This window comes from Salvelinus namaycush, chromosome 4, assembly GCF_016432855.1.
Source record: "Salvelinus namaycush isolate Seneca chromosome 4, SaNama_1.0, whole genome shotgun sequence".
In the NCBI taxonomy this organism is placed as follows: domain Eukaryota; kingdom Metazoa; phylum Chordata; class Actinopteri; order Salmoniformes; family Salmonidae; genus Salvelinus; species Salvelinus namaycush.
In genome coordinates this window covers 78,869,857-78,880,168 of record NC_052310.1, presented here as the reverse complement: position 1 = coordinate 78,880,168, position 10,312 = coordinate 78,869,857, and the positions used below count along the sequence as shown (strand labels likewise).

The window sequence follows — 10,312 nt, the reverse complement described above, 5'->3', positions numbered from 1 at the left end:
TGAGTCCGGAAGGAGACTTTACAGTCTAACCAGACACCAAGGTATTTGTAGTTGTCCACATATTCTAAGTCAGAACCGTCCAGAGTAGTGATGCTAGTTGGGCGAGCGAGTGCGGGCAGCGATTGGTTGAAGAGCATGTATTTAGTTTTACTAGTGTTTAAGAGCAGTTGGAGGCCACGGAAGGAGTGTTGTATGGCATTGAAGCTCGTTTGGAGGTTTGTTAACACAGTGTCCAAAGAAGGGCCAGATGTATACAGAATGGTGTCGTCTGCGTAGAGGTGGATCAAATAATCACCCGCAGCAAGAGTGACATCATTGATATATACAGAGAAAAGAGTCGGCCCGAGAATTGAACCCTGTGGCACACCCATAGAGACTGCCAGAGGTCCGGACAACAGGCCCTCCGATTTGACACACTGAGCTCTATCTGAGAAGTAGTTAGTGAACCAGGCGAGGCAGTCATTTGAGAAACCAAGGCGTTGGGTCTGCCGATAAGAATACGGTGATTGACAGAGTCGAAAGCCTTGGCCAGGTCGATGAAGACGGCTGCACAGTACTGTCTTTTATCGATGGCGGTTATGATATCGTTTAGGACCTTGAGCATGGCTGAGGTGCACCCGTGACCAGCTCGGAAACCGGATTGCATAGCGGAGAAGGTATGGTGGGATTTGAAATGGTCGGTGCTCGGTTTGTTAACTTGGCTTTCGAAGACTTTAGAAAGGCAGGGCAGGATGGATATACGTAGGTCTGTAACAGTTTGGGTCTGGAGTGTCTCCCCCTTTGAAGAGGGGGATGACCGTGGCCGCTTTCCAATCTTTTGGAATCTCAGACGATACGAAAGAGAGTTTGAACAGACTAGTAATAGGGGTTGCAACAATTTCGGCAGATAATTTTAGAAAGAGAGGGTCCAGATTGTCTCGCCCAGCTGATTTGTAGGGATCCAGATTTTGCAGCTCTTTCAGAACATCAGCTGTCTGGATTTGGGTGAAGGAGAAGTGGGGGGGGGGGCTTGGTCCAGTTGCTGCGGGGGGTGCAGAGCTGTTGGCCGAGGTTGGAGTAGCCAGGTGGAAAGCATGGCCAGCCGTAGAGAAATGCTTATTGAAATTCTCGATTATTGTGGATTTATTGGTGGTGACAGTGTTTCCTAGCCTCAGTGCAGTGGGCAGCAGGGAGGAGGTGCTCTTATTCTCCATGGACTTTACAGTGTCCCAAAACATTTTGGAATTAGTGCTGCAAGATGCAAATTTCTGTTTGAAAAAGCTAGCCTTTGCTTTCCTAACTGACTGTGTATATTGGTTCCTGACTTCGCTGAAAAGTTGCATATCGCGGGGACTATTTGATGCTAGTGCAGTACACCACAGGATGTTTTTGTGCTGGTCAAGGGCAGTCAAGTCTGGAGTGAACCAAGGGCTATATCTGTTCTAGGTTCTACATTTTTTGAAAGGGGCATGATTATTTAAGATGGTGAGGAAAGCACTTTTAAAGAACAACCATGCATCTTCTACTGACGGGATGAGGTCAATATCTTTCCAGGATACCCAGGCCAGGTCGATTAGAAAGGCCTACTCGCAGAAGTGGAATTGTTTGACAGTGATGAGGGGGGGTTGTTTGACCGCTGACCAATAACGGACGCAGGCAACGAGGCAGTGATTGCTGAGATCCTGGTTGAAAACAGCAGAGGTGTATTTAGAGGGCAGGTTGGTTAGGATGATATCTATGAGGGTGCCCGTGTTAACGGATTTGGGGTTGTACCTGGTAGTTTCCTTGATAATTTGTGTGAGATTGAGGGCATCTAGCTTAGATTGTAGGATGGCCGGGGTATTAAGCATATCCCAGTTTAGGTCACCTAACAGAACAAACTCTGGAGGTAGATTGGGGGCAATCAATTCACATATGGTGTCCAGGGCACAGCTGGGAGCAAGCGGCAACAGTGAGAGACTTATTTCTGGAGAGATGGATTTTTAAAAGGAGAAGCTCGAACTGCTTGGGCATAGATCTGGATAGTATGACAGAACTCTGCAGGCTATCTCTGCAGTAGATTGCAACTCCACCCCCTTTAGCAGTTCTATCTTGACGGGAAATGTTGTAGTTGGGGATGGAAATTTCAGAATTTTTGGTGGTCTTCCTAAGCCAGGATTCAGACACGGCTAGGACATCAGGGTTGGCGGAGTGTGCTAAATCAGTGAATAAAGCAAATTTAGGGAGGGGGCTTCTGATGTTAACTTCTTGTCAATAGGGGGAGCTGTTAGCATTATTTTTTTCTTGGTGTTTCCAAATTAAACTGCCTCGTACTCAATTCTTGCTCGTACAATATGCATATTATTATTACTATTGGATAGAAAACACTCTCTAGTTTCTAAAACCGTTTGAATTATGTCTCTGAGTGAAACAGAACTCATTCTGCAGCACTTTTCCTGCCAGGGAGTGAGATTTCAGAAATCTCGGCCTCTGTTCCCAGGTCAGTTTATAAGTCCCTGTGAACGCTGTGGGGCTACAAACACTGCATACGCCTTCCTCTAGATGTCAGTAAGTGGTGACAATTTGAATGGAGTCGATTGCGCAATCTGGGACCTTATATTAGACCCTGGAGCGGAAGTACCTTTCTTTTCAGCCTTGCGCTCGACGCAGAATGGACGTCGGACTGGCCTCCTTCCAAGCTTTGGTTTAGCCAGTTCTATATCCCGGGTCATGTTTTTATTCGTTATAGGTGTTAAAGACATCATAAGGTAGTTAATTTAAACCGATTTATAGCAATTTATATCAGTTTATTGCGATTTTCTGGCATTTCTTTGTGACGCACTTTCAAGAGTTGGACACTTTTCCGGTACATGCCGAACGTTAGTGGCCATTTCGACAGGACAAGAGGACATCTTTCGACCAAAAGACGATTAGACCGGAGAAAGGACACCTTGCCCAAGATTCTGATGGAAGCTCAGCTAATAGTAAGAACTATTTATGCTGATAAATCGTTGTTCTGTTGAAAATAGTCAAATGCATAAAACGCCATTACTTGCAATGTAGCCTTGCGTTATCGGACCCTGTATTGCGCAGCAACGTTAATTTTAAAAATGTAATTCAGCGATTGCATTAAGAACTAATTTGTCTTTCAATTGCTGTCCACCCTGTATTTTTTAGTCAAGTTTATGATTATTTATTGATTAGACTAGGTGACTCTCCAAGATGGCGACCGACATTTTTCTGGGCAGCTTGGCAACTTTTCTCATTGTATAAGCACGATATGTGCCGCTAAATATGCACATTTTCGAACAAACTCTATATGCATTGTGTAATATGATGTTACAGGACTGTCATCTGAAGAATTCTGAGAAGGTTAGTGAAAATTAATATTTTTGGTGGTGAATACGTTATCGCTATGTTTGGCTGGAATCAATGCTGTTGTTTGGTTTGCTACTGTGCTAAGCTAATATAACGCTATATTGTGTTTTCGCTGTAAAACACTTAGAAAATCTGAAATATTGTCTGGATTCACAAGATCTGTGTCTTTCAATTGCTGTACGCTGTGTATTTTTAAGAAATGTTTTATGATGTGTAATTAGGTAATACACGTTGCTCTCTGTAGTTATTCTAGTCGAGTTGTGATGGTGGCTGCAATGGTAAACTATGATTTATACCTGAAATATGCACATTTTTCTAACAAAACCTATGCTATACGATAAATATGTTATCAGACTGTCGTCTGATGAGGTTGTTTCTTGGTTAGTGGCTATTTATATCTTTATTTGGTCGAATTTGTGGTAGCTACTGATGGAGTCAAAAACTGGTGGAGTAAAAAAAAAAGTGTCTTTTGCTAACGTGGTTAGCTAATAGATTTACATATTGTGTCTTCCCTGTAAAACATTTTAAAAATCAGAAATGATGGCTTGATTACCAAGATGTGTATCTTTCATCTGGTGTCTTGGACTTGTGATTTAATGATATTTAGATGCTACTATTTACTTGTGACGCTATGCTAGCTATGCTAGTCAGCTTTTTTACTGGTGGGGGTGGTGGGGGGTGCTCCCGGACCCGGGTTTCTGAGGAAGTAGAGGTTAACATGCATGAACCCAAGGCTTTTGCGGTTACAGAAGTCAACAATGAGAGTGCCTGGGGACACACTGGGCCTGGGTTAACCTCTACATCACCAGAGGAACAGAGGAGGAGTAGGATGAGGGTACGGCTAAAGGCTATAGGAAATGGTCGTCTAGTGCGTTGGGAACAGAGAATAAAAGGAGCAGATTTCTGGGCGTAGTAGGATAGATTCAGGGCATAATGTACAGACAAGGGTATGGTAGGATACGAGTACAGTGGAGGTAAACCTAGGCATTGAGTGACGATGAGAGAGGTTGCATCTCTGGAGGCACCAGTTAAGCTAGGTGAGGTCTCCGCATGTGTGGATGTGGGACAAAGGAGCTATCTAAGGTATGTTGAGCGGGACTAGGGGCTCCGCAGTAAAATAAAACAATGAGAGCTACCCTAAACAACAGTATGGAAGGCATATTGACATTAGAGAGAGGCATAAAGCAATCACAGGTGTTGATCGGGGGAGCTAAGACAACAAAGGGTAAGACAACAACGGGTAAACAGCTAAGACAACAACAACAACGGATAAATGGCGATGAATGGGCAGAAAGGGTCAGTTAGCTACACACGGGGCCTGAGTTCGAGGCTGGGGCCGACAGATAAACAAAATGAAGTACAGTGTTAATGAACAGTCTACACAGCTGTGTAGCCGAGTGATCATAAGGGCCAATGAGCAGCAATAGATGAAACAGGGAGCCGTTCGGTAGTCGTTGCTACGCTAGGCGAGCGGGAGACACAGCGTTCAGAAAGCTAGCGGGCCGGGGCCAGCAGATGGGTCTTCACCGACATCCACAACGCAGAAGCCGGTTGAGAGCACATCGGTTGAATTACGTCAGCAGACCAGTCGTGATGGATCGGCGGGGCTCTGTGTCGACAAAGGGTCCAGGCCAATTGGCAAGAGAGGTATTGTAGTTGGTGTACTTCGTTGGCTAGCTGGGAGATGGGCCTAGCTCGAGGCTAGCTCAAGGCTAACTGGTGCTTGCTTCTGGACAGGGGCGTTAGCCACAATAGCCACTCGGTAACAGCTAGCTAGCTGCGATGATCCGGTGTAATGGTCCAGAGCTTGCAGCAGGAATCCGGTGATGTAGTGGAGAAAAGCAGTCCGATATGCTCAGGGCTGTTAGCGCGCTGTGCAGACTGGCAGATATTATCCGGGCTAAAGTGGCTGGTGTCTGAGCTAAAGGTAAAGACTGCTAGCAGTGGCTAACAATGACTAAATAGCTAGTAGCTCATTAGCTGGCTAGCTTCTGATGGCTTGCCTCTGATGGAGGTTCCAGTTATAAGGTCTAAAAAAATAGCAGATCCGTACCACATTGGATGAGGCGAGTTGCAGAAAGGTATATTTAATTCAAAAATGGAAAAAAGAGATTGAAATATATTGAAATATATACAAAGCTGAATATATATAGCTCATTATTGTTATTTTATTGTGTTTGTTTTTTTAAATATTTTTTTAAACTTTAGTTAATTTAGTAAACATGTGACATAAAATTTGATTGGATGATTTGATTTGAGAGTGGAAGGGGAAAATGGTGGTCAAAAAGCTGCATATTCCAACTTGAGTATTTAAACTAATTTGTAACACTGTAGCCCTCAGGGCAAAAGCACTGCCACTTGTTTGCTTATCTCTTCCTTGACAAGTCCTTTCTATAACCAGTTGTTGTTTCTGTTGTCTTTCAAGGCTGTTGTGAGGAAGAGGGGTAACTAAATCAGGCTGAAGGATGAAGTCTAAAGGGAAGGCCGCTAAGTCATCCAGAAAACCCTGGACCGGGCAAGACCTGGACCTTGAACCAGAGAACAGAGAACCAGGCACCAGCGAACAGGAGGGCTCTGAGGCCTCGGTCCGTATTGGAGGCTCCTGGAGAGGCATTCTGAGGGGCGGGGACCGCGAGCGAGGCGGAGGCGGTGGCACCACCCACGGCCCCCACAGACACCGACGGTCTCACAACAGCAACAAAGAACGCAACGTCCGGCGGCTGGAGAGCAACGAGCGGGAGCGCCAGCGCATGCACAAACTTAACAACGCCTTCCAGGCTCTTAGAGAGGCGATTCCGCATGTCAAAATGGACAAGAAGCTCTCCAAGATCGAGACGCTGACGTTGGCTGAGAACTACATCAAGTCCCTGACCTCCATCATCCTGGGGATTTCCAGCGCCCGCCTGCCCCCTGGTGAGACACCGACAGAGGCTAGCGCTGCCAGACTGCTCCAGTTTTACCAGCAGCACCTGGAGGAGGATGGGGATGAGAGCCTGTCTCAGTTCCTCACCCAAATCCACAGCTTCAGCCAGGAGAGCTAACAGCTAGCCTCAGTTCCTCACCCAGATCAACAGCTTCAGCCAGGAGAGCTAACAGCTAGCCTCAGTTCCTCACCCAGATCCACAGCTTCTGCCAGGAGAGCTAACATCTAGCCTCAGTTCCTCACCCAGATCCACAGCTTCAGCCAGGAGAGCTAACAGCTAGCCTCAGTTCCTCACCCAGATCCACAGCTTCTGCCAGGAGAGCTAACATCTAGGCTCAGTTCCTCACCCAGATCCACAGCTTCAGCCAGGAGAGCTAACATCTAGCCTCAGTTCCTCACCCAGATCCACAGCTTCAGCCAGGAGAGCTAACATCTAGCCTCAGTTCCTAACCCAGATCCACAGCTTCAGCCAGGAGAGCTAACATCTAGGCTCAGTTCCTCACCCAGATCCACAGCTTCAGCCAGGAGAGCTAACATCTAGCCTCAGTTCCTCACCCAGATCCACAGCTTCAGCCAGGAGAGCTAACATCTAGCCTCAGTTCCTCACCCAGATCCACAGCTTCAGCCAGGAAAGTTAACAGCTTGCAGGTGCTAACTCCACAGCCAAAGAGTTGAAGCATCCAGGCTTGACTTGAGGAGCGAATCTCAACTGAAACCCTATCTACCATATTGTACACCGCTACTCTACTTATGACCATGGCCAAAAGTAGTGCACAGAATGGGGAAAGGGTGTCTTCTGAGAGGCAGCCTTATACTCCGACAAGCTAGTGAGCTATAGTGACATACCTGACCATGCACTAAATGGAGCACACAAGAACTTGCCTCAGTAACTCCATGAGACAGTGGTGGGAGGTGATTTGGAGCACTGTACCCTTGACATTCATTCTCAGAAACATAATGGTGGAGTACAAGTGAAGACAGACAGACAGGCAAAGAGCACCAGCAGCCTGTGGACTATGTCAGATTAGACAAAGGCCTAGCCAGAGCTGTGACAGACAGAATCCCCAAAGGACCATGATATAACTTCTAGAACAGTGGAACTTAAAGTTTATCTCACGTGGGATTCTGATTCTGATTTGTGGTGAGACCCAAGTCAAAGTACATTCCAGCGCCATTTCATCTGTTTTCTTAATTTTATTCTGTCATTTTTATAGCTGGCGATTAACAGTAGTTACCTGATTGGTCAGAAATGTAAAATAACTGATTGTTAAAGTATAGTATTCTCCAGCATACACTGTAGCCCACAGGGGCCCAAACTGTGTATATAGGACAGGCCACCCTAGCTGTAGATAGGACAGGCCACCCCTGCTGTAGATAAACCTTTTAGGAACAATGTTTGTTTTCCCAGCTGAGCACTACCTCTGGACACAACAGTCACATACAGGACAAGGATATGCGTACCTATACTGGTCCCACAGACTGCCTCTGAGCGCAACAGTCAAGTACAAGACAAGGATATATTTCCCTATACTTGTCCCACAGACTTTAGTCAAATACTGTACTGTTTAAGGAAGGGAAAGAATACACACTGTAATTTAAATGAAGTGTAAATTATTAGAAACATATTTGTATGTATATATTACATTTGGGGGTGGTTGACACAGTTATTTAATTGCAGAGTGGAAGACAGGTAGGTGGGACAAACAGTTTGAAGGGTTGGAGCAGGGAATTGAACTCATGCCTCTGGTGGGAAGAAGAAGCCAGCAGTGTTACCGCTAGACCACAGGATCTACACAGAGCCATATGTGTACATGGCAAAATGTACAGTATGTGTTGACCAAGTTGTTTTATCTCCATGACCCTATGGTATCTTGTGTTTTTATGGTTCTGGGACATGCATGTCGGTAGCTCAGTTGGTAGAGCATGGCGTTTCCAATGCCAGGATAATCGGTTCAATTCCCAATTACCACTTGTACACAAAAAGTATGCAAGCATGACTGTAAGTTACCTGGAATAAATGCATCAGCTAAATGGCATATTTTTAAATGTTATTAGAACAGTGGTGTGTGTGTAAAAGGTGAACGTAATAATTATGTTGCTCTTACAATGTGTGTTTGAATGATACTTCTGTAATATCTTTGTAAACCTGAGTTCTCCTGAGACTCCAAAAAAGTGTGAATTGAAAAATGTAAAACGAGAATCTTCCTTATCAATAATCACATTTATTGAGAGGACATTGACCATGCACACTATTAGAAGGAAGAAATATATAGCTCAATAACACCCTTGTTGGAGTTGGAACAGTACCGGCTTATAGTATTCTAGTTTACACCATAATCAATGAAAGCAATGGAATCCTCAAGTGAAAAGTCCTCTGCTAGACTTGTGATTTTCATGCTATGGTGTACCCCCTTCACATCCCAACCTATACGTGTAATGTGTCCCTCCTTTAGGATAAATCCTGTACTGTAGTAACAGCAGTATGTACTCAGTGTCATTATCAAACAATGCACTTGTTGTATTAGGAACTGCCATAGGAAGATAAAGTGACAGTATTCACAGATACACAGTTTTCTGGACAATTAATGATTTGTAGTTGCAGTATATCAGTCACTATTGGATCTTCATCTTTCAGTTACAGCAGTAAGATGAATGAATGCCCAAACGTGATAGTTTCAGCCTTTGTGGTTTAAAGATAATAGTTTACTGCTAAAATCATAGGAGGTGAAAAATATGCAGATAATAGTGTTAAAACTCTTATTTTCCTGAGAAACAAACAAATGAACTTTTAAGCCTTTCAAAGACATAATTTTTCAAGCAATTTGCATTTTTTATGAAAATAAGAATATGTACTTTCTTTTCAAGAGTAGCACAAAAATGCTATAGAAAAAAACTGTCCCCTAGGAACATGGACATATAAACTCTTATGTCACGCCCTGGCCTTAGTATTCTTTGTTTTCTTTATTATTTTAGTTAGGTCAGGGTGTGACATGGGGAATGTATGTGTTTTTGGATTGTCTAGGGGTTTGTATGTTAAATGGGTCAGTGTCTTGTCTAGGTGTTTGTATGTCTATGGCTGCCTAGATTGGTTCTCAATTAGAGGCAGCTGTGGTTCATTGTCTCTGATTGAGAGCCATATTTAAGGCAGCCATAGGCATTGGGTTTTGTGGGTAATTGTCTATGTAGAACGTTTGTAGCTTTTGTATTGCACTTACGTTTGTAGCTTCACGGTCGTTTGTTGTTTTGTTTTGTTTTGTTATAAGTGTTCGTTTCGTGTTTCACTCGTCTCAAATAAAAGAGATGTATTTTCCACACGCTGCGCCTTGGTCCACTCATTATCCTCAAGACGATCGTGACAGAATTACCCACCAAACCGGGACCAAGCAGCGTGTCAAGCGGCAGCAGGAACATACACCGGATTTATGGCAATGGGAGCAGGATCTGGACTATACTACGTGGGAGGAGATCGACAGGTGGGCGATCGACCCAGGGCGAATGCCGGAGCCCGCCTGGGATTCTCTGGAACAGTGCGAGGAGGGATACCGGCGAATGGAGGCAGCACGACGACGCGGTAGGAAGCCTGTGAGTCAGCCCCAAAAATTTCTTGGGGGGGGGGGGTGGCTACAAGGGAGTGTGGCGAAGTCTGGTAGGAGACCTGCGCCAACTCCCCGAGCTTACCGTGGAGTGCGAAAGTACGGGCAGACACCGTGTTATGCGGTAGAGCGCACGGTGTCTCCTGTACGAGTGCATAGCCCGGTGCGGGTTATTCCACCTCCCCGCACTGGCAGGGCTAGATTGGGCATTGAGCCAGGTGCCATGAAGCCGGCTCAACGCGTCTGGTCTCCAGAGCGTCTCCTCGGGCCGGCATACATGGCACCAGCCTTACGCATGGTGTCCCCGGTTCGCCTACACAGCCCAGTGCGGGTTATTCCACCTCCCCGCACTGGTCGGGCTACGGGGAGCATACAACCAGGTAAGGTTGGGCAGGCTCAGTGCTCAAGGGAGCCAGTACGCCTGCACGTTCCGGTATTTCCGGCGCCACCTCCCCGCCCC

The 10,312-nt window shown here is 45.5% G+C and overlaps 1 protein-coding gene across 1 annotated transcript; it reads left to right on the top strand.

The window, feature by feature from the left end:
- Window positions 1–5,371: 5,371 nt before the first annotated feature.
- LOC120046839 (class A basic helix-loop-helix protein 15-like) lies at window positions 5,372–9,274 on the top strand. Its single transcript, XM_038992386.1, has one exon. The coding sequence runs from the start codon at window positions 5,802–5,804 to the stop codon at window positions 6,375–6,377; it is 576 nt and encodes a 191-aa protein (XP_038848314.1). The 5' UTR covers window positions 5,372–5,801; the 3' UTR covers window positions 6,378–9,274.
- Window positions 9,275–10,312: the final 1,038 nt, after the last annotated feature.